Below are 23,719 nucleotides of genomic sequence, written 5' to 3' on the forward strand. Positions count from 1 at the left end.
CTCACGTTTAATTACCATGCACCAACATCACATGATTTCATGTTTAAATATCATTTCAGGTTTAATTGATACACGACAGCCTCCTCTACAATGCGTTTAACTTCTTGAAATGCTAACCAAATACTCCTGAAGTTAAGGCAGGAACACGGATTCTTTATTTAATGCAGTTCAAAAATGTGTAAACCTTTAAAGTCATGTGTCTTTTAGGTCATGTGACCTTTAATGTCCGTGTAAACCTTCCCCAACCAATCCAAAGGCGAGACCACCAACAATTTACCAAAGACTTCAAACGTGTGACATCAGCACCACTAATGACATACATGGTTCATGAGGGGGATTCTGGGTTTTTTATGCTGCTTCCACTCATTTCTACACATCACTGGAAAACTAAGAATACCAAGAGGTGTACATATGATAATTTAATAATGGACAAACTACACATTTGATACATTTCTTACCTATGAAGAATGAAAGCAGTAAAAAATAAATTTTGTTATACTGTGGTAATGACATTTTGCCAATGTGCAGTGAGAACGGTTCCATTCTGAAATGAATTATTTTCAACACTTGGAGTGTGTTACCGTGACCTGAGGAAGCCATCCATGGTGATTATTGTGCACAAAACAGCAGCTCATTCTGTTAACATTAAAGGAGAAGAAAAACCTAGCCGATAGTTAATGGGAAAATTATCTGTCCCACAAACTAGCACAGAAAATTTTATGTGAACATCAGCATTCTTTGGAGCAGGTCATGTACCCAGAGGTTTTCATCCATTTTCGAAGAAGTCCAACTGAAGTTTAATGTGACAAAAATGTGAAAAATGACTTTAATCGCAGCAGCCTGGGCTTTGAGAGGCAGCGAGAAAACTGGAAACCCAGAGTGAGAAACACATGTGGTTCAGCAGGGTTCTGTTTTAAAGAGGACTTCCTGGTTTTGGTTCAGTTAATATCCATTCTCCTGTTCAGAGGTTTAACCTCAGTAGGTAGTTTTATGCTTCTGCGGATGACCACGACCGGTGGCCATCACCTCAGTCTCTCTTGACCACAATAGTTCCGGCCACAATGTCATACACAGTCCTGTTGTGTTGGAAGAAAAGCAGCGTGATGAATGCTGGGAAGAAAAATGCAATGGAGAAGTTCTTGTTCAAGGCCCGTACCGTGGATCTAAAGGAGAGGGAAATGAAAGCGATATCAGAGAAATCCACATGGTTTCATGAATAACCAAACAACTGCACAATCACATAATACAGCTGACATGTTGGTATAAGTAACAAACGCCCGATTTATATCAAAAGGTCGGCACTTACGCAGACAGGCTGACATCGGTCGCCGGCACTACACGAACCCGGTTGGGCTGCAGAAGGACCGAAGTGTCGCACGTGATCACTCTAAGGCCGAGCAGGAGTTTACCTGGAGTGGCTCCACCAGCTCCCCAAACACATATAATCTGAAACGTGATTCACATGTCTCCAAATGATCCAGATTACCAGATTGTCATTACACTCTAATTGATTGATGCAGTCAAGCTGACCTCATAGACGCACACCAAGACCCGATACATCAGGGCCACCAGTAGCATTCTTTGCAGTTCCTCCATTGAAGTGTCTTCATCTATTTCTTCCACAATGAAGTGCAGGGCAAATGTTGATATATCCCTATAAAACATTGGAGTTTCTAAAACAACTCACTTATTAAAAGAAATAACTTTAAGTTTGTGTAAAAGGTCGGTGTAACCTCAGCATTAATCTAGGATGTAATGATGCAGTCTTGGTTCAAACACACAAGTCAAGTGTGTACAGAGTTCAGATGTGTTCCTGACATGGGTTTAGTTCATATCTATTCTCTTTTCTGGAGGTTTTTGTAGGTTTTAGTAGGTTTGTGATTTTGAACCTGTGCATTCTGAACTGCCTAATAAACAAAACTTGAAAGTGCTTTATTTAACAGGGCCGCACACACAGGCCATGATTTGTTTGTGTTTACTTACTCCTGCCAGGCGTGGCCACCAAGTGCTCCCCTCCACCTCCAATGAGTTCCACACCCTCCATGTCAAGCTTTCTCCAAAGCCCCGCCCTCTAACCACATGATTGACAGCCGAGCCCAGGACAGTCACATATTTTTTTTCTGAGAGCAACTATTCTAGTGATTCCTATCAGGGTTTAAAGTTATTTTCTTTAGATGATAATTTGACATGAAGGATAATTGTGTATTTAAATGCTAAGTGAACGCACAATGTCATCTCGTACCAAACAGCATTATTAAAGAAAATGTGTCTGACTCACGTAATTCCACTCATGTACATTATGCTGAGAACGACGGCTGCTTTTATGAAGAAAAGAATGAAGAAGTCAACCATCTCAGCCAGGAATCGTTGAAAAGGAGAAGGAATCGAATACTCTCGACCTGAGTCAATATTGCAAATTAGTTACAGGAAAAGCACATTTGCATTGCATTGCCTAGATATAAAACAGGCCCTGTTAGACATCTGTAGGTTACACAGGCGCACGTGCTGGCAACTCGACCTGTTTGGATCCAGATGAGGCTGATATCACTGGATTAGGTGTCAGCACCATCGTAATTAAATTAAAACCGAAATAGGCCTACTAACGTTTCCCATTAAAAAGAGGGAGAGAGTATACAAATCTAGAAGGAAAGCCCGCTTATTTAACACAGTACCGGGGTGCTGCGCGTTTCCATTCTGGTGTTGTGTCAGTTGCGCAGGTGGGTTATCAGGAACTCGCGACCCGGTGTCGTTCACTTCTGGACCGTTACCGGCAGAGTCAGTACTGGGGGGAGGAATGGAAGAGTGTGAGAATCCCCAGGAATGGTTCGCCCAGTTGCGGAGGTCTGCGTTCGCCAAATCTGCGCCCCATGTCGGCACTCCTGGCGACGCGTCCGTTCCTGGTGTCGGGAAATAAGGTACAGGGGAAATCCAGCTTTGCCAGTTCACATAACTGCAGTAATACTGCCACATCCATTCTTGCAGTTTTTGGCAGTATTCAGTGTTAGATATGTCCGTGTTTCGGGGTCGGTGTTTATTAACGCCGTTCATGTCCTCCGCGTTCCGACGCAAAAACGTGATTTTTGGAAACGTTTTGGGCAATTCATGTAATCTTCCTCCTGAGTCCGCCATGCCAGATCTGTCATCGCATGCATTCCGTGTAGTTCGAGTCCAATATGAACATATATAAAGAGTAATACGGTAATGTGGACGTAGCCCATAGTTTGGATATGCTGGAGGCCTAGTGTGATAACCGGGGCCACGGGGCCGTTTCCTGCAATAACATTTGCGGATGGTGTAGGGAGTTTGATATAATGAGATAAATAAGTTGTATAGTGAAAGGTCGTGAAACAGTTGACTGTACCGTATGAATTTTGCCTAAATGTGTTCTATGTATTTCTAAATGTAGAAATTCTATGTATTTTGCAGTATGTCCATCCAATATTATATCAACAATGGGAAATATTGTGAAATGATATTGGCCACAATAGCCAATATGAATTGTGGATATGGATTGCAAATATGGATTGTGGGAAGTTGGTTGGTGATGGTAAAGCTTATCTTGCTTTGTTCTGTCTGTTGTTCAGCATGTTGCTTGTGTAAGAGAAGATACACCAAAGCTAGATTTATTTGGACTTTTTTGTTGTTGATACTGCTTCAAAACAGCAGTTGACAGCTCTTTGGTAGGCAAGTGCTGTGGAAAGGGTGCCACCTCGTGGTGATCTTTATGACGGCACATCTTGGTCCATAATCTCTCTAACCGAACCGACAGGTTTACAACAGTGTCCGGACCATTCAGTCTATAGTCTGTACTGAGCTGAATGTGTTGAATGTCATGTGAAGGCGGTAGACTGAAGGTCCAGTCTCAGAGTGTCACTATTTATTCAGCCAGTAATAGCAGATATACAGGTAATAGCACATCTATGTTGAAAGATAATTCACATCAGCTTAGCTTGGAAGTTGGCAGATAAAAAAAATGTCATTCTGTTATCGAATGTTTTCAGCTTTCTGCTGTGAGCACATGACAATACAGCCAGAATTTATTGATTCATGCACATCAGTAATACGGCTGTCCATAATTACATGAATGTAAACAAATAAATACGCAGCCTATGGAGGACAGACAGTATAAATGTCCTTTTCTTGGAGGTCATAACAGGCTTTGTCAACGGCCGAGCCCAATGAGTTGAAGTAACATCAGGAAAATTACCACAATATCAATGTAGAGATTCAGAGCTGCAAAAATATACTCCTCTGGACTGATGCTGTATTTGTGTTTTTTACCTAGCATTAGCTGTGTATCCACTACCAGGTACTAGGGAGAGAGAGAAAGAGAGAAAGAGAGAGAGAGAGAGAGAGAGAGAGAGACAGAGACGGAGACAGAGAGTTGACATTTCTGTTAGTAATGACACCGACATCTTTATGGCTTTTCTGATTCCAAAGGTTTGGATAAATACTTACAATCGAGAAGACCAACGTTGCTAGTGATGCATACGCAATGTAAAGATACTGTTGAACAAAAGTATAATAAAAGTTGTTGGTTTTAATAATGTAGAGTTATTAATGTAGTTAATACAGCTTCCAGTTGTATTATTTACCTGGGATCTCAAGATAGCACAGAGTAATCCAAAAGAGATCAGTGTCCAACATATTACCCACAATGACCCAGTAGCGGCTGTGAAGTCCCACTAAAAGGCAAAAAGTTTGGACAGTGAGTCTGAACACTTATCTGTATGTAAATGTATATTTATATGCAACTCAAGGTATAGCCATAAATGCATTTGTATATTTTATTTATTACAATACAATACAATACAATACAATAGTTCCAGCCCCACATATGTAGCGAAGGGGAAAAAAATATTTCAAAATACAAAATAATGTCAGTACAACCTGACAAAAGGCCGACAGTTTGTGATTTGCTTCTAGTAGAACATATAAAGATTTACATTAGTGAATTAATGAGGGCCTTAAATGATCACCCAAATGGACCTTGTTTAAAGCCAGTGTGACACTTGGAACAATGTCAACATTCTCAAACCATCAGTGATTGAGGTAGTGCTATACATCATTATAAACGAATAGGAGGCACCAGTTTTAAGAAAGTTGGGAAAGTCAGGAAAGAAAGTCAGGAAAATGGATCATCAGGAAAGGAACAAATACCCTTTCGTAGCACTGCGTTCTCTCGTAATGTGAGACTGACCTTAGACTGCACTGCAAACACACTCAGCGCAAAGGAGACCAAAGCAGTGGCACTCACAGCCCACAGAACAGCCTCTGCATTGTAGAACCTATAAACAAACGTTCTTCAGTGTGGTCCATCTCTGTGTTGTAATGCACCTTATCAAGGGCCTGTTTGAACTCTACAGCCTATATCCTTAATGTTTGCCCCTTATAAAGTAGTGCAGCGTTTTGTTTTTAATAAGCTCCTGGTGATGGGTAATCGGTACTCACACGGTCACTGATCCGAGCAGAAGCCCCTCTGCTATGGTCTGTTTGGGTGGGGCAGGTTAGAAGTGGCACTGTGTTACATGTAATCGGCGTGTTCTTAGATTTGTGGCTGGTTGAAGTCCTACTTACAAACAGTCCAAGGAAAATGAAGTTCAAAGGGACCTTTCGACGTATGTCGCCGCAGCACGAAAGCACAATGATGAGAACCAGTGTGACTGCCCTTTGTGAGGAAACCATGGGAACAAAACCTTTCAGAATGAGGCCACTAAGACCAATTGGCAGATGAATGTTTCAGAATAATTACATCATGGTGAAGTTGAACCAGGAGGTCTTTATCGTCCAGGTTCTCAGGGTGTCCCTGTGAAGAACAGACAGAAGAGAGTGTGGTCCTCCGAAGATGAACTTAAAGCACTAAACTCAAAGAACTGGTTAAATATGAGTGCCTGATTTATCAGTGTTAAAGGTCCATACACAGAGTTTTGCAACTTTATTCACTTAGTGTTATGCAAAAAATTTTCCCTTTGGAATTATCTATATTTTTGCACGATTGGTTCCTAAAATGTCGTTTGCTTTTATCTAAGACATAATAAACAAAGACAGTCTTATATAACAAACAACACACACATTTTATATCGCTACATCTTTATGGCACAGTTGAAGTAATAGCGGGGTAATTAAGTTCAGGTGTGCACAGGCCTCGCCCTTCCCGACACGCTTAACTTTGGTTACCTGTCTACAGCAGAATTAGGTTGAAATGCAGCAATTAAAACAACACGAGATGTTAGATGAGGATTTCAATAGAGTCAAAAGGACCTGGAGTGATCAGCAAGCACATGACCCTAACTCAGTTTAAAATGGAGGCTATTCAGAAATTCAAATAGCTTTTATATTCTTCTCCTTTTGCGTGGGGGTTCTACAAATACCCCTGTGTGGGAAGGCAAGAGAATCTTCTCTTTTGTTGCCTTAGAACATGGATACCTTCCCATCTTTGGACCAGTGGATTCCAAGTTGTCCCAGCACGTTTTTGTCTAATGTGAAGATTAGTTGATATTTTTATGAGACATTTATGAAGAAATCCAGATCGTTCCAAAGGGCTTGCGAAAGTCTGATCAAACGGCTAGCTTCATTTATGATGATACACTTATGACTCACCAATAGAGAAACGCACAGATGATTCCAATTGTTATCAGCAACTGAACCAGAAGAGTCAGGTACACCTTTCTCACAAACCCTGTATTAAACATATAACCTCCTTAATCATCGAGGTTAAGGATAGAAACTCTACAATGTATTTTTTAGATTGCCAAAGATGTTCTATATTTACACTTAATAACAAAGTCGTGCTGTAATCAGTAGACCTTACGAGCACGTTCTGATGGATGTACATTCATTTTCACGATTACACGCGTGTTATCAGGAAGACTTGTTTAATCGAAACACCTTGACCATGTTGGAGTCTATCTGTATTTCAGTTAGCTATCTTCCTAGCGTGTTTCCAGTTCTAACTATGCACATCAACCCACCTCTTCTAATGGCAGCTTCAGAGAAGCAGTTAACATCTTCGAAGTTCTGCCCATACGCCGGGGGAGCACTGTTCGACATATCTATGTTGCCATGTTGAGAAACGTCCTGACCACACCTGGTCACTGGTCCGTGGTGTGGGGGGTACGAGGGGTTATAGGGTGGGGGGAATGACTCACTGCAGTTCACCGCTGGTCTTTCCATGGTAGGTCTGAGTAAACAAGACAAGGGATGAGATCAATTTAAAAGGTTAAAAGGTTTATAATACACAAAATTAATCTGTGCTAGCTTTACACACACACACACACACACACACACAAGAGAGAGAGAGAGAGAGAGAGAGAGAGAGAGAGAGAGAGAGAGAGATACACAAACACACAAATAAAGAATGCATTAGTTCTGTCTCTTTAGTATATTATTGATTAACATTTTGTGCCTATATATTTTCTCCATCTTTATGACTATGTTTCCCTTCAGTGAGAGTGGCCATCTTACCTTTCACACTCGGTGCCAGTGCAGGTCTGTTTCTTCAAAAGCTTCATGCAGGGCAAAGTCTGCTGGCAATCATTTTGTTTCCAGGGCGACATGACGTAGCCTCCTGCGGCAAATCGATATTTAATTGTAAAATGAGTATTAGTAATCTTAAATGAAAAAGTTTATTAGAGCAACTCTTCACTGTAATAAATAATAAATCCAATAGTTTAATATTCAATGTATTGATTGTAATATTCAATGTTCTATTTATTCACTCGTATTGTCGCAGTTATTTATCACTTATTTTACAAAATTGACGTAATTCTGTAATTATGGATGAGAACGTATAATCAAATCAGTCTGTTGATACTATGTTTGCTGATTTGATAAACTGTCAATTTTGTTTTTATTAGTGTATTAATATCATATAAACGCTCTATCCCCGAGCTTTCGCCGTTTCTCGTGTGTAATTACGCTACACCGATATATCCTCTAGGGGGCGACACGCAGCCTGCTATCAAGCTGTAATATATTCTGGCGCGCCAAGTAATGGCAAGTGAACTATGCAAAGCATGCTTGTAAAAAATAAATAAACGGGGCGTCAGTTAGATTGATTGCTGTCTTTCTTGGTAGGCATTTCTTGCGTCTAATGTTTATATCACACAATCAAGAAAATGCCCCTTAGCTCACAGAATGACAGACGATAACGTTACAACTGCACCCCCAACTCGGATCAAACGACAAGTGAGGTGATTTTAAACACATCTAATATGATTAGTGCGACACATGTGACCCAATAGCCGCGGAGATCTTGCTTTCATTCGGCTTGTGGAGTACTGAATCTTGCTCTGTAGACAGAGGTCAAACACTCTTAACTTTACCAGCGTGCTTCAGTCGACTTATTTCCTACAGATAAACCCAGTGACTGTAGCCTAACTCTCAATTATAGTCCTGTGGGGATTCTGCAGGGGTATCATTTCATGTTTTCTGTTCGTCCTGATTAATGCAGGATACAAGCAAGTAGGAGGAGGAAAAGGAGGGGGCAGAGAGAAAGAGAGAGAGGGAAAGAGAGAAATATCCTATCATTGGTCTTGTGCAAAATGCTTAATATTCAATGACCTATCACCTAAAACAGCAGAGGGAACGTCAAAACAACAGTGGCTCATTCAAACTCGGGAGTAGCAGCCCTGTGTGTGAAAGGAGGCCCGGGGTGACACGCCGTTGTAAACTTTACAGTCAGCGTTTCTGCAACTTGCGCCCGTGCAAGCCCCGCGTTTCTGAGGACACCATGGAAGTGCGTCTCGTACCGTATGCAAATGCGCCCGCTGACGTAGCTGATCATGTGGGTTTTGGCGTAGATCCCCCTGTGATCGCGGATTTTTTTTCGGCTGTTGTCTTTAGGATTCGGTACAATCTTTACAATTACAGCGGCGTTCTATCGCCGCGTGCCCTGCAAAAAGTGCGCGCGCCGGGGACAACGCCGCTCGCGCCGTCGCGTCCCGTACGTGCTGGACAGGTAGGAAAGCGAATTAAATATTCACTCGACTGTAAAATAAGCAAACAAACCGTAAAAAGTTGTGACTGCGACGCGCTCGCGTGCTTGATTACTTCGCTGGCTGAATAATGGTCGAAACTGGAAGTTGGTCGGTGTAATTTCTTAACTTGTGCATTGAACTTTGTTTGTCCTAGCCATATTGTAGAAAGTGGGGGGACCTGGAAAAAAAACCTCATGCAGCTGCTCTGATAACGGCTGAAATAGATCCGTGTCGTGATTAAAACCCTAGCGCGTTACATGCTGGAACTTGATGTTTTGATTCAATCTTTAAAAAGAGAGAACGTGCGCTTGAATGCGTCTTATACTTCGATGTCGAAATAAGCAGCAAAAATATGGCTACCAATGTCGACATGGCGTTACGTCGGCTCAAGTGATTGTATAGGTCCGTCATTTGGCCGTTAAAAAAAACGCTGTGCCGCTGTACGCGGCGCTGCCCCGCGTTATTTCGCACCGGGGCTATGATTTATTCATGCATATGTATGAAGTGAACATAGCTGGCTTACATACTTCTGGAATGCTAACTAAGGTAGCCACTTTGATTTTTGGGTCGGAGTCGTGTGATGTAGGCACTGGTGACGCCTTCTCCACCACGCCGCACGGCTCGCGCATGCAGCGCGTGCCACATTGCGGTGCCGCGTTCGCAAGCGCGAGCCGCGTGAATTTTAGACTTCACTTACGTCTCGGTCCCTCAAGTGCATCATAACGCATACACATATTTACAAATTGACGTCTTAGACTGGGTTGCGGTAAACGGCATGGGACGAGCTTATAGGCGTTCTCTCTGGAGTGAAACAAGTGTTTAAAACTTCTCCTTAAAATTGTGTTTATTGTAGGAGTGCCTTTTTAGTAGATTTGTGTAGCACCCCACATGTGGTAACAGACACTGTTTGTGTTTGAACCAGTGTCAGACTCTAGGACCTGCAGTGATGCATCAGGCTCCTCTGAAACCCTGTGTGGCTAGGTCTCACGTTTCTCAGATATAGGTTAAAGTATTACCTACCTGCCACCTCTGTCTTATCAACTGTGTTTTCCTGCTCTGAAAGCTTGACCACTGATAGGCTGAAGCAGATCTCTGAAACTGGCCTTCAGATTTGTGGCCTTAAATCATCCTAAGGGAAATGCATTGTCATTGAATTTATATGAAAAGTGCTGACATATCATATAGGCTCAGTGGAAATAATACAATCAGTAAAACTCTCTGGATAATATAAAGCCACGTAAAGCCACAGATAATTAATCAGAGAGACTAACTGAGGCCGTATTTTGAATGTGGTGCGTCACTAATACAATTTCCTATCTTCCTTTGCCCTCTGATGTTTGGATGTTGGTGCAACGTTCAGATTACCTGAAGGCATAGATAACATCACTGTATTTTTGGCTGTAGCCTTACCTATGAATACGAGTGATGTGAGGTCCACAGGAAGAATAAACTGTCTGTCATGAGTGCCTTATAGTTAAGAAAGTTTTGTCCGTTACCAACTTTTATCAGTGATACAAAACTGAGACTCGAAGTATTGCTGTTTTAGCCAAATACAAGACTAAAAACTCAGGTCCTCAATTCAGAGACCCTGGCTGTGGCACAAAATCTTTTTTGTGCCAGGTGACTGGCTGGATTCAAAATGGCTGCCTGCGTTCATACTGAAGGGCTGACGTCTTTGAGGAGGCGGTTGCTACTGCCTCTGCCTGTAGCTTGTGGCGTCCGTGACTAAGCCAGCAGAGTCGCTGATGTCATAGCCGTGGGCAGGGCTCCTTTGAAGGCTGTGTTTTCTCTGTCGGTGGTGGTCATGACTTCACTGAATGGAGAGTCTTTTTGTGAGGGTGTCTTGCCTCACACTAGGGCCATGTTATTTATTAGTAAGTCTCACAAAAGCCTTAAATCGCCTTGTTTCTGTGTTCATCTCTTTTATGTCGTGTGTTGTTTCAGCTATTTCGTTTTATTTTAGGAGACACACACGTGCTACCCTTCTGACCCCTCTATCATTAAAAGTAGTTCGGGTGATGCTTTTGTGTAGTACCATATCAGACTTTTCTTTAGTAAGGCAAATGCTGTGTTGGCATAAATGTTATTTTATTTATCATTTTTTTGTGTGTGTGACTGATGTAGATGCATCTCTTTGGCCTTTGATGTCCTCCTGTGTTGCTGCTACCCTAGCTTACTTTAGCCATGAAGTGATTTAATGTTTATCAAATATGTCCTATGCGTGGGAACATGAGATAATTATCCCTAGAGAGATAAAGATTGAAATGAGCTCCCATGAAGTTTGTGCACTGTAAAGTAATAACAGCTCTGAATTCCCTTTTGTAATGTTTCATGAGTTTGAAGAACAAACGCGATCTGACGAAACTCCGAGAGTCCTGTGTAGATCCTTAGTTCTCTCTCATCGAGCTCTGCTCACCTTCTAGCTGTTGGGTTTCTCTGGATGTTACAACGGACTAATATTTGTGGTCAGTGATGTTTTCGTGTGGATCTGGAGGAACGTTCTGCATCATTATGGTGCTAGTAGAGCCAACAACGACCCAGTTTTAGATTCCTGGCAGAGACCGCCACATTTTACCCTAAAATGTTCTGGAAAAGGATGACTGCTTTGATGCTGTGTGTTCTAACAAAGTTCCCAGGGCTTGCAGAAGCAAAACAACTCTGCAACATCACAGAACTCCCACCATACAGAGTATTAGGTTGTGTTTCGCATGTATGTGGGTGAGAACCTAAACTAAGCTATATACAGTGTTCAGCAGTGCTCGGTTAAATGTTTGTGCTTTTTAGAATTCACTTCTGTTACTGACACAGATGGATGAATAGTAGTTGGATGCCCAAATTTTGATCTTCTTCCTGCTTGAGAACTATATTTCATACCACACCTAGCTAGTAATTGTTGTAGACTTGGTCTCGCATCTAGTCATTTTTGCTGTAACCCCAATCGATAATGTCCAACGTCTCATGTTTTTGTCCTTTCGTAGCGTGAATATTTGAAACATTTTCACAATTGTTAGTAGTATTGGATATTTTGATGCCATCCCTTTGAGGTTTTTGGCAATCAAGCTAATTGTTTATGTTCTAGCATGTCCTTCCTCTAAAGAAGCTGAACATCACAGCTTACAGTTCCCTGGTGAAACCACGTTGTTGCCGTGGAACCACTCTTTTTCCACGATGGATCCCTTTTTCTCATTTTTGAGCATATTTAAAGGAAAACCTGCTGATCACATATTCACAACAGAATCTGGTAGAAAGCTGACTAATTGGTGAATTCTTAACCAAAACTGTTCCACATGGATTATACCTGCTTTACTCTGGTTCACATAAAACAAAATTGTGCAGCAATCTCGTATTACAATTTTTCTTTTAGTCTCCATTTTCCACTTTTATTTCTCATCACCTAGTGCTGTTATGCCACCGAGAAGCAGATTAGCATCTGATCCAAACTGTAAGTAGGCAGCACTTACTGTGTTGTTCGTGTGGGAATTTGTGTGGAAGTGTTCACATTCTGAATTACACTCATATGCAGTCTGTACTGTCTAAAAAGACATTATAATTGCGAGGTGATTTTAATTTCAGGATAGTGAAGCAGAATATTGTTTAATTGGTGTGCACAAAACCGTTTTTTTCGAGCAAGATGTTCTCCCTCTTCATTTCATTTCCTGTCTTCTTCTCATGGGTCTTTGGTTCAGTGGGGGCTCTAGTGAAGTTGTCTGTCAATTGTTTTAATGGCGGGTAAACTGTATGAGAGAGCTATCTAGTTGCTGAGTCTCTGAGGTGAACTGTGCACTGACCAGAATGTGCTAATGACATAACTTATTATAATGGTGGCAGGAACTTGGAGCAGGCCGCTAGCATTAGGGCAGATGGACAGGTCCACACTTCTCAAAAGCTTAGCGGCGTAATAGCCATCGCTTTTGTGACACTATCCAAAGTAGTGCTTGCTCTATTAACACCATGCTGCAATGCTTTTGAGCAAATTGGCTGGCACGCCCTTGGCCGTTTCAACACCATCGATAGGTTGTGGCTCCCAGCAGGAAGAGTACAGCCATCGGTGCGGTAGGAGAGCTCGTGGGATTTTACCTGCTACACAGTTTTGGTTTGGTGGATCAGATGTTTTGGACCTCAGATGTGGTAGGAGAAGAAGGAGCATCCACCATGTAGCTTCTTGCGTGAGGCATCCGGAAGTCAAATAATCTGTTGCCATTTTTAATGGCTGCTATGAGGTTCAGTGTTCAGGATGTTTGTTTGTTTGTTTGCATCATATGTCTTAAAGGCAATAATTATAAAGGAAGTTAATGTGTTTAACTTTTTTGGTCTCTGTCTGTGCTGGATGGTAGTTGTTGCTTATGTTGTTTTATGCAATACATTATGTACAGCCTTATAGTGACGTGTGGGGTTGTTTTCCCGAAATCATTTTTTTCAAGAATGACGATGATTATACGATGACGTTGATGGCTGCTGTGCTGAAGGGTTTGGTAAACACCACCCTGTGAACAGACCACGCTTAGCACAACATAAAACAAGTGTCATCTTTTGAACATTTGACTACCCGGCCTTTCCATCCCTCAGCCCTCTGAACTACACTTTATTTTCATACACAATATACAGAAAGTCAGCCTCCTGGTCTTTATGTACTTATTTCATAGGATGAATTACTCATTTGTCCACATTCCCAAGAAGGCTGTTATTTATGCAATAATACACGAGAGGGAGTGCTATAACGTGTAATATTGACACTGCTGTGCTGTGGTCGTAGGCATGACGTAGGCACGAGTGCCGTAGATCAGCACAGCAGTGCCAATATTACACGTTATAGCACGAACCTCGAGTGTATTATTGCGATTATACCACAGTTCCATTATCGCTGTTTATTGAAAGATTTTGAGTTAAAGAGGACGAGAAAATACAACCTGTTTGGTTGTAAAAACACTCCGCCAGTTAAAATAGTTCCATTCAATGGCTCGCTGCTAAACTTACACAACACTGGAACAGCCTTACCCAATAAATATTATAGAGGTAAATATACACAAAAACAACTGTTGATAAAATTGTATTTATTAAAAATAAAGTACAACAATTATTGATAATGGATTTTTAACCAGGATGTAAATACATTAAGAGCCCAGGACGTTTGTTTTACGGTATTAACTTCGTTTCTCTGCATTTCCAGCTCATCCAAATCATTGTTTGTAAGCGTGACAAACCTTGGCTCATTGGAGGAATCAGGCTGGTCATTTATAGCTTCATCCTCCAGTTTCAGATCAAAACAAATGCTTTCGAAGCCAATAGATTTAACGAACTCCCTGTAATTCATTTTGATAATGTTGCTGCTTGTTTGTAGTTGCACTGTTTAGTTTGTAAACGCTGCTTTGTTGCTAGGTTACCTGTATGGCGGAGTAATACATGGAGAGCTTCGGTTACAGTGCTATAACGTGTAATATTGGCACTCCTAGATCGCCTCTCAGCCAATCACATTGTAGGGTCAGAACTAACTGTGGTATAATTTACTCATATATAATTTTAAATAATAAAAATTATTTAATGAAAAACGTAATTAGTGGTGCAGGCCTGTATAGGCCTACTGGTCAAATATTTAGAACATTTCCATGTTATTCTTTCTCCTTTACTTTCATGCTTATCTTTTATGCCGTGAAGTTACCTCACCAATTGTTGAAAATGAAAATTAGCTGCTCAGGTGTATCTGTTTATATGTTTATATGTTTATACACTGCTTATAAAGAGGGTGAAGAATTATTAAGAATGCCAAAAGAGAATTGAGTTTTGAAACCTGGAAACGTCTTCATGTGTGGAAATTCGCACAATCACTTGGGTGTGTCATAACTGAAGATGAGGGCGTTCAAAATGCAAAGTGCCCATTTTCACTTCAGAGTTGCCATTCTTTGTTTACCTTTCTTTGTGTTGTTTGTGTTTTCTATTGCTATCACTTTCATCGCCTCTAGGATTAATTAAACATCAGAAATCACACACGCGCATTCAGATTTCTCCAACGCTCCTCTCCACCCGTATAGACCACCTCTCCCTCATTTCGATCGCAGGTGCAGAAGAAGACTCGAAGTGGTGAAACGGGAGATTCTGGAGCCGCATCACAGGCCCGACCAGAGGGGAGGTGGCGTTTGACGGGTGAGCTCCTTCTCCCAAGGGTGTAGATGAACACCTTAGAGTCACATCAAGGATCTAGGACCTTCGCTCCATTTCAGGATTCTTGTCTAGGCCTTCGTGTGTGGACGTGTTAAGTGTGGCGTACACCATTATTCCACCTTGTTTATGCTTACTTCAGGCTAAGCAGGCAACGGGGAATTAAAACGCTATTGTATGCTAGCCGGCTTTCTACTGGATACCTTCTACTGTTGTTGCAGGGCTGTGGTTTGATCTTTTTAGTTCAGTCAGAAGGTTCAGCCCCAGCCGGAACTGTACATTAACCCAGCCACAGGAAATCCAGCTTCCCAGCTGCTTTCCTACTAGCAGGAAGCTAACGTTTTGGAGATCATTGTTTTTCTCAATCAGCTCACTTTCATGAGTTAATGCTTGGCTGTTCTAGTTGGATCAGATGTGTGTTGTTAGTTCATTTAGCATTGGGTTTAATTTATTTGGTTATACATCCACAAATTGTCTAGTAATGGGTAGTTATATATGTTATATATATGTTATATATATCTACATGTTACTTTAAAATATAAAATCATTTAACATGGAATATGCTGTTTAGCTTGTTCCTGGACCTTTTGAACCTTTTGAATCTAGTACAATTTCCTGTGTGAAATCACGGCTTTGACTTGATAGGTTTCAATTACATCAAATACACTTTCAGTCAAGCACAAAAAGACCACTAAACGTAGCAATGAATTATGGTTTAAATGTTAAAATGGATCTGATGTCACTTTGTTTTGAAGCATTCTTTAGTGAATCTTGCCATCTGGTGGAAGAGAACATGGATTTGAAGTGTAAAATATGAACTCGTACACTAATTAAGTGTCTCTGCACGTGATTGTGTCGGCTGTGTTGGAGGTTCTTCTGAAGATTCTTCTTGTGTAGCTTCTTCTCGTTACCTGGAGAACAGTTGTGATGTATGTCCTCTCTGTAGTTGGTCTCTAAAGGAGGATCTTGAATGTCCATTACGGAGTAGCAGGCCTGCTTTTCTCGATAGCCTCGGGTGTAGATTTTTGCAAGGGAGTGTAACAGGTTTGTGGGACCCATATGATTCAAGCCGTTGGATGATGTGACTCAGCCTCACAGTTGGATGTTGGCGAGACTTTCACGGAGCTCACTGCTGTTTCTTCAAAGCGGCGGTGGGCGTGCTCCGGGCAGGGATGATGCACACGTCTGGATCTGCAATGCACACTGGGCAGGGTATGAGGTCATCATCATGAACACTAGCTGCCCCAAGCCTCCTCAGGCCAGCACTCCTGCCAAACTCTGCTACACACTGCCGTAATGTTGTCGCCCGCTAAATAGTAAGCAATCCGAACACTACTTGCACACCTGCGTCTCACGGGGTCTGGGTCCGTGTGAGGAAGTGGCTTGGACGTTGCGATCTCATCATGGGCAGAAAACACGAGGTGTGAACGGGAGATTACGTGATGGGGACGTAGATTTTGAGTATTGTTAGTGTGTTGTGTCTTCAGTGTACTGAAGCTGGGCTGTGGAAGCACTAAAACATGACTCTGATCTTTTGATCCTCTCCATGACACTATGCCAGTATGTCATAACTGGGACGGCAGCCACAGGAGTCATGGCTGGCGACACGGGTTTGGTTTCTGCTGGAAATGCCATGAGTGGGGCCACAAGCTCCATCTTTACAGATGGATGTGGCAAACACACTCCCCCCCACATTCTAATTTCTTCAGCAACATTGACTTTTGCTAGGGATCAGTGTTCTGCTGTTGTCAACTCTATCCCTCTTAAGCCAGCATTTTGATGGTATGGTGGTAAATTTGCACTATTCTAATACTACAACTAGCAACACAAGATCCCTCCCTGCTGAGCACTTGTAAAAGCACAAATTTGTGTGTAGGTTTGAATGTCTTAATCTGAAGTTTAGGAAAATGTGTAATGAATCCTTGTGATTTCATTGACCGTAACAGTGTATGTCTGGTTTGTATCATAATATCTTAATTGTGTCTCCTAATTGCATCCTAAAGGTGAATCATCATATACATATCAGTATATACTTAGTATTTAATATACTGCTAAACATGTCAGTTGAAGAGTTCATCAATAATAGCTTTAATTCATGGATTAGGTCTGTGCAGACTGATCGTTAGGTTGAACTCTTTCAACGAGGCAGGACCTGTCTGTTGGCTTAAGGACATTTAAAGCTGTTGTATCACTTAAAATATTAACCACCTCAGATGAGCTCATGTGTTCAGCAAAGAAGAGACTAGGACAGGACTGTGGAGTACTCAGAACAAAGTAATTATTAACCCTGTAAATAAAATTAACCTTTATTAGTAATCGGACTATAAAAGATAATAATTCTTGATAATTGGATGTACTGGAATGATGGCACTTTTGTAGCTGTTATGTATTATAATTTACCTTATTGCATAACAATAGTTTCACAAGTTGTGTTTATAATTGGGAAATTTGAGATTTGTTTAAAATGCATCTATTCATAGTTTTGCCCTAAATAGTTTGTAGCCACTGATTCATGGTGCAGTTTTGTCATTGTTAGTATGGAGTTGTACCATGGTCATGTTTCACAGATCATGAGAGCCGGTAGGTGCTTTATTGAACAGTGCCAATAGCTGTAGTCACGTTTGCTCTATGTGGATTTCAACTCGAAAGAATTGGCCCAAAATAGGAATGCGGAATGTTCATCTGGATCTGTTGAGAAAATCCCTCCCACCTGCTGCTAGGCCGTCTCCATGGCAACTCCTGAGTTCAGATTTTTCTAGCCTCGTCCCCAGGTACCCCCAAAAACTGAAATAACCTGGGGAGACGTGTTTTGTTTTGGTTTTCATTTTGTGAAGGATATGACATGAAATTACATACACGATATCGCCTCTTCTGAGCCTGTGGTTCATCTCGATTATTAGGAGAATGATTTCGATTCCTTAACACTTTATCAGTTTACAAGTTCTGTAAACATTTGTGTATTTTAAAGTGGCAAAATGGTCTTTCATGTACGTCCCTGAAATGTTTTCAGTAGCCCCCACAAAGACACTACACGTGTGTCACCGTGCTGTTCCGAGAGGTTCTGGCCGTCACACAGACCTCTAACCCGCGCGCTGAGGCCCACGAGGGAGTGGGTCTCTGGGTCGTTCTGGCCCCTTCCTGCCTGCGTAGTAACAGCTCTGCTTCTGGAACGAGGTTCAGTGCAGTGCTGCAGGGTTCCTAGGCCCCGTTTGATGAGATTTAAATTAATTCTGCTGCGATCCCAAATTCAGCCCCCACCCCCAGCCTCTACCCCCCTCTGCGCAGTGTGGTTTTAACACAGCTCCACCCCACACACACACACACCCCCACCCTCCCCCCGCACAGCAATTCTACAGCAACATCCTCCCGTGGACGGATCCAGCTCAGCCGGTGGGGAGAAAGGCACGAAGAGCTGTCTCCTCCCTCTCTCTCTCCCTCCCTCTCTTCCTCTCTCTCTCTGCTACTCTCTTTCCCTCTCTCTCTCTCTTTCTCCCTTTTTCTCTCTTCCTCTCCCTCCCTCTTGCTCTCATCCTCTCTCCCTTTTTTCTCTCTTCCTCTCTTTCTCTCTCCTGCTCTCTCTCTCTACCAAGTCTATATAATGCACGCCCCAATGCCACTCATGTAAACTCGTGTAGGATATGGCCATTAAAGAGGGGTTGGTGGATATGAACCTAAACACAGTAGGAGAGATTGTATTAACATCCAGGGAGGCTGCGTTTCAAACCAGCTCTTGTGCTGCTGCTGATCTGAACTAACCAGTGTGTCGTGTGCTCACTTTGATGCTAAATCAAGCGATGATAGACAAGAGTGGGTGTGTTTTATTACTTTGCTTCTGGGTCATTAAATGACACAGTCGTGATTTATTCACACATTAATTACACATCCACGCACGTTTGGTGACGAAGGTTTGACCAAATTGTACCAAAGTTTGGTTTTGGTTTAAAATTTTCAATGGAACCAGTGCTGAGAAAAATACATCTTTTTTTATTAATTGAAGTAATACAGTAATAGATGAAAGCATATAAATAGTTCTGGATTCAGAGCTTCTTTCTTAATAATCAAGAAATTTGTATAAGTATAATCATATGAAGCAAGCATTTTATTATGGCTTTGGGTTTAATATATTGAGATTGTGTGTGGGTGTGTGTATATTTAACTTTTTTATCTGCTTTAGTTCATTTCAGATAGTCTTACTAGGTCTGTAATAACAGTAAGTTAGGTTTGCCACAGTTTAACCATCTTTGCCTACATAGTTTAAATGTCTTCTGTGATTAAAGGACTTTAAACTAAACTGTTCCTTCAATTCTGGTATTCAATTTTGTATCATTGCAAAAACAGACTGCATTAACCATAATGTCTAGTTGTTGTTTTTTATTTAAGAAGTCAAAGTATAAATCAGCCCTTAATAGGGTAGTTATCTCCTCTTTAAACATACCTTCACTTGCCCTTTCCTTGCTTTTAACTCAATTTTAACTCAATTGACAAAACCAAGAAGAAAAAAAACAAAACGGATGACAAACCTCCTAGTAGCTCCGCCCCTCGGCTGCCCCCAGCTGGTACGCCTGGAGTGAGCAGAGGTGGAGATACGAGATGACTGTGGCTTCATGCATTTTTCATCAGCCTCTGCCGTACTGCGATCCAGTGAGGTCACTACAAGCCTCAGGAAAGAAGGCGAACGCTGACCACCAGCCTGGCACCGGCTCTTCTAGCCAGCTCTGCCAGTCGCCTCTCTTCTTCCCCTCTCATTAAAATCCGTAAGGACCCTTTTAATCCACAGCTGCAAAGCAGCAAAAGGGCTTCTTGGTGTTTCAGTGCAGTTGCTATAACTACAATATGAAAATGAGGATTGCATTAATTTTTAATGAAGTCCTGCTTGGACTGTGATGGGACAGAGCTGGTAGGGATCGAGAACTCCTCCCTAGTCCAGTCCAGAGTGGTTTGGATCCAGTAGTGTGGACTGATGTTTCGATTTTTGACCTCACTATATTTTAGTGTGCTCATTTCCTTTTTATACATCACACCACAGGGTTCCAGTCCCTTCATGTGATTCTATGTAAAACTATGCAGTAGTTTACCACACCTTCAGGCTAAAACAGCTTTAATTTGTCAACCAGAGGTTCAGATGTTTCCCAGTTTTTCTAGAACATTCCACAGTACGTTTCAGATAGTGAGCTACTGGGTGATGTGACTGAACTTTCAAACTACCAGTGCCAAAATGCCAAGTCCCTGGTGTTTTTCATTACAATCTTAACTTCAACAAAACATTAGTACCTGCTCATTTTTCCTTTTTTGCCATTGGCACTGTTGTTTACACCTGGTTGTTCCCCATGGTTTTGAAAAAGCGTGAGCATACAAAAATCTGTAGTGGTTTCATTTATTGTTGCCTCCAGATCCAGAGTCTTGGGCTTTATTTATAAAGATCAGATGTGTAGGTGGCCATTTTAGGATATTTTTATATACATCCCTTCCCCCAAATGACTGTTCCGTTTTCTCTAAAGTGACATCCCAGTAGAGAGAATTTGCCTAACCAGTATATAGGACATATATATTTCAGAAGGACAGCGTGTGGCGTTGCTTACAGAGATGTGGCAACTGGCCTAACATGACAGAGGACACCCTGCTTTTGTGTAGTTAGATGGATTGTGACTTTAAAAAAAAAACTAAAATGATTTGTATTAATACTTCCTAGCCATTTTGAACTTCTGGCATTATACTTAATGCAGTATGCTGTAGTGTGTGTGTGTGTGTGTGTGTGTGTGTGTGTGTGTGTGTGTGTGTGTGTGTGTGTGTGTGTGTGTGTGTATAAAACGTATTTTCTTTTTTCTTTATTTAGATCGTGTGGCCTGGGATGAAGTCTCATGAAGTCGCCCATTGCAGCTGACATTAAAAGTCAGCAGGAGTATTCGCGTTGGGTTCTTCCTCAGACCAAGATCCAACCAACCTTCGCCAACCGTCCCTCGTCAAGGTTGCACTGTTGCAGTCCCTGACAAGGTCATGGCTAGTCGCAGAAAGTCCACAACTCCTTGTATGATCAGGCCAAATGACCTGGTGGAACAGGATGACATGGACGTGTGTGTGGACAGCACGTTGGAGAACGGAGCTTCACATGTGCCTGCCAGTGACAACTGGACTGACAAAAAGAATCTTGTTAGCACTACACGAGAGACACCTGAGCCAGATAAGCCTGTAGCAGATGTTCGGCCACAGAAAAAGGTACAGGGAGGCTACGAATGCAAATACTGTACTTTCTCAACACAGAACCTTAACGAGTTCAAAGAACACGTGGATTCCAACCACCCTAACGTCATTCTCAATCCTCTGTACCTATGTGCTGTCTGCAACTTCAACACAAAAAAGTTTGACACGTTGACTGAACACAATGAGAAATGCCATCCTGGAGAGAGCAATTTCAAGTTCAAGAGGATCAAACTTAACAGCCAGACCATCCTAGAGCAGACCATTGAGGGTTCAAACTGTGCAGTCATTTGTGATGCATCCAGTCCTCAGACTGGAGACGACCTTACCACCTTTCCTCTGAGCAAGTCCATTGCAGTCAAGATAGGTAAGCCAAAAACGGAATGCAAGCGTCCACTTGTAGACAGTCAGATGGATAAGATCACTACAGAGTTACCCAAAAAACAGATCACTGCAGTGAATGTGAATGGAACGGTGATAATCCCAGATGCGACACTAAAGAATGGGCTATCTCACATAATGCCATCCCTGCAACGTCCACCTAACTACAATTTAGTACCAAAAATTGCTGTCCCTCTGAACACCTCGAAATACAATGCATCCCTTGATGGCAACCTGACTCTTATCACTTCCTTCAATAAGTTTCCGTACCCAACCCAAGCTGAGCTCTCATGGCTTACTGCAGCTTCTAAGCACCCAGAAGAACAAATCAAAGTGTGGTTCACGACCCAAAGGCTAAAACAGGGCATTAGTTGGTCTCCAGAGGAGGTTGAGGAGGCACGCAAGAAAATGTTCAATGGAACAATTCAGCCTGTTCAACAAGCATTTACCGTCTTACCTGCCCAGTTAACCCAGTCCCCAAAAGCCTCACAATCCCTCATTCAGACTGTACCTTGCCATGTGCTTGGACAGTCTGGTTTGGTGTTGACGCCAGTCGCCAATGGCTCAACTGCGACTTGTACTCCCCTTGCACTAACAGTTGCAAGTCAAGCGGCACAGGCTGTTAAGCGTCCCCTCACAGCGCCTGTGGTTGCTCCTGAGGTGAAAAGGCCCTCGATAATCCAAACGGTTCAGACTACTTCAAAATCTGCTTCCCCTACACCAAGTCTTTCTTCAGATTGCAAAAAGACCCCAGATCAGATCAAAGAGCTGATGGCAAGCTACACCCAGTGCCAGTTTCCTGAAGACGAAGAAGTATATCGTCTTATAGAGGTGACTGGTCTTTCTTGGGGAGAGATCAAAAAATGGTTCAGTGATCAGCGTCATGGAAACCATAAGACGGTGCAGTCGGTGAAGGCTGACCTTCCACTAAAAGAAAACCTGCCACAGAAACCCGTGGCAACACAGTTTCCACTTCTGGAAAGAGTGAAGGGTAAATCCTCTGAGCAAATGAAAATGTTAGAGGAGTGTTTCCAGAAGACGAGCTTTCCCACACAAGCTGAGATTGAACTCCTTGCAGCTGACTCCAGACTGTCCAAAATGGAAATTGAGGGCTGGTTTACGGAGCGCCGTGCTCTGCGAGATAACCTTGAACAAGCCCTGCTCAACTCCATGGGCTCCAAAAGACTGGACAGAGCAGCTCTGAACGGTATTCATGAGCAGGAATCTCGAGCCAGGACATCTCCCCTTCCTCTTTTAACCACTTCTGTTGGTCCTGAACTCGATGGCAAGTCACTTGGCCTTCTTAAGGAGGTGTTTTCGCAGACACAGTGGCCGTCTCCAGAGGAATACAACCAACTGGAGCTCCAGACTGGGCTGGCTCGTACGGAACTTGTACGCTGGTTTAAGGACAACCGATCAGCCCTGAAGAGCGGAACCTTGGACTGGATGGAGCAGTTCCAGAATATGAGCAACAAAAAGCACAACGGTAAGAACAGCTCTCTGACGCCAGAACCCGCCCAGAGCGTCCTGCAGCGACACATCCAGGACCCAAAAGTCCTGAAAGGAGAGGATGTTGAGAAGCTGGCAGAGCGATCGAAACTCACCAACCAGGACATAGTGAACTGGTTTACCAGTAAGCTGGGTCAGACCATGCCTGACATCACCAGGGGCAAGGACCAACACGAACAGGCGAGTGTGGACAATGGGAGATGGGTTAAGGTTTCCATGGCAGCTGACAATGAAAAGAAGGATTCTGAGCCACAGAGAGTGGTCTCCGACCTTGAAATACTGTCAGCAGAACACGTAGTAACAGGATGAAGTGAGAAAGGTAGGCCTGACGTTGAGTTTTTGTTGTTTTTACTGACTTTCACAAGTCCAAACTTTCATTTTTTAAGGTTCCAGCCATTCTTTTAAAGATAGTATCCCATTTGATATTTATGGGTAAATTGTGAAATAAGGAACAAAAAAGACTTCTATTGTTTTTTCTGCTTTGTACTCATATACACATATAG

General features: G+C 42.3%; 3 protein-coding genes across 5 annotated transcripts in view; 1 reads left to right on the forward strand and 2 right to left on the reverse strand.

Annotated features, from left to right (window-relative positions):
• fam8a1b (family with sequence similarity 8 member A1b) lies at positions 1-3,147 on the reverse strand. Its single transcript, XM_076970214.1, has 5 exons — positions 2,673-3,147; positions 2,279-2,399; positions 1,531-1,654; positions 1,307-1,446; positions 1-1,163 (listed from the first exon to the last, which is right to left on the reverse strand). The coding sequence occupies exons 1-5, from the start codon at positions 3,127-3,129 to the stop codon at positions 1,028-1,030; spliced, it is 978 nt and encodes a 325-aa protein (XP_076826329.1). The 5' UTR covers positions 3,130-3,147; the 3' UTR covers positions 1-1,027.
• zhx2a (zinc fingers and homeoboxes 2a) overlaps positions 2,780-23,719 on the forward strand; it is a 25,627-nt gene continuing 4,687 nt past the window's right edge. The window contains exons 1-3 of one of the 2 annotated variants that reach the window (XM_076970212.1): positions 2,780-2,915; positions 15,032-15,116; positions 20,965-23,535. In XM_076970212.1, coding sequence (XP_076826327.1) covers positions 21,126-23,525 — 2,400 coding nt within the window. In that variant the 5' untranslated portion in view covers positions 2,780-2,915; positions 15,032-15,116; positions 20,965-21,125 and the 3' untranslated portion in view covers positions 23,526-23,535. Of the gene's footprint in view, positions 2,916-8,821; positions 8,960-15,031; positions 15,117-20,964; positions 23,536-23,719 lie in introns of those variants that run through there. The other variant, XM_076970211.1, reaches the window with a different exon arrangement.
• On the reverse strand, positions 3,891-9,467 carry LOC143473305 (protein lifeguard 1). 2 transcript variants are annotated; one of them, XM_076970216.1, is made up of 11 exons: positions 9,010-9,467; positions 7,465-7,567; positions 6,972-7,180; positions 6,601-6,679; positions 5,753-5,806; positions 5,578-5,668; positions 5,452-5,489; positions 5,201-5,288; positions 4,596-4,685; positions 4,459-4,506; positions 3,891-4,312 (listed from the first exon to the last, which is right to left on the reverse strand). In XM_076970216.1, the coding sequence occupies exons 2-11, from the start codon at positions 7,554-7,556 to the stop codon at positions 4,163-4,165; spliced, it is 939 nt and encodes a 312-aa protein (XP_076826331.1). In that variant the 5' UTR covers positions 7,557-7,567; positions 9,010-9,467; the 3' UTR covers positions 3,891-4,162. The 2 variants fall into 2 exon arrangements, with proteins under 2 accessions (XP_076826331.1, XP_076826330.1); XM_076970215.1 differs by lacking the exon at positions 9,010-9,467 and adding an exon at positions 8,751-8,886.

Source organism: Brachyhypopomus gauderio, chromosome 13 (genome assembly GCF_052324685.1).
Source record: "Brachyhypopomus gauderio isolate BG-103 chromosome 13, BGAUD_0.2, whole genome shotgun sequence".
In the NCBI taxonomy this organism is placed as follows: Eukaryota; Metazoa; Chordata; class Actinopteri; order Gymnotiformes; family Hypopomidae; genus Brachyhypopomus; species Brachyhypopomus gauderio.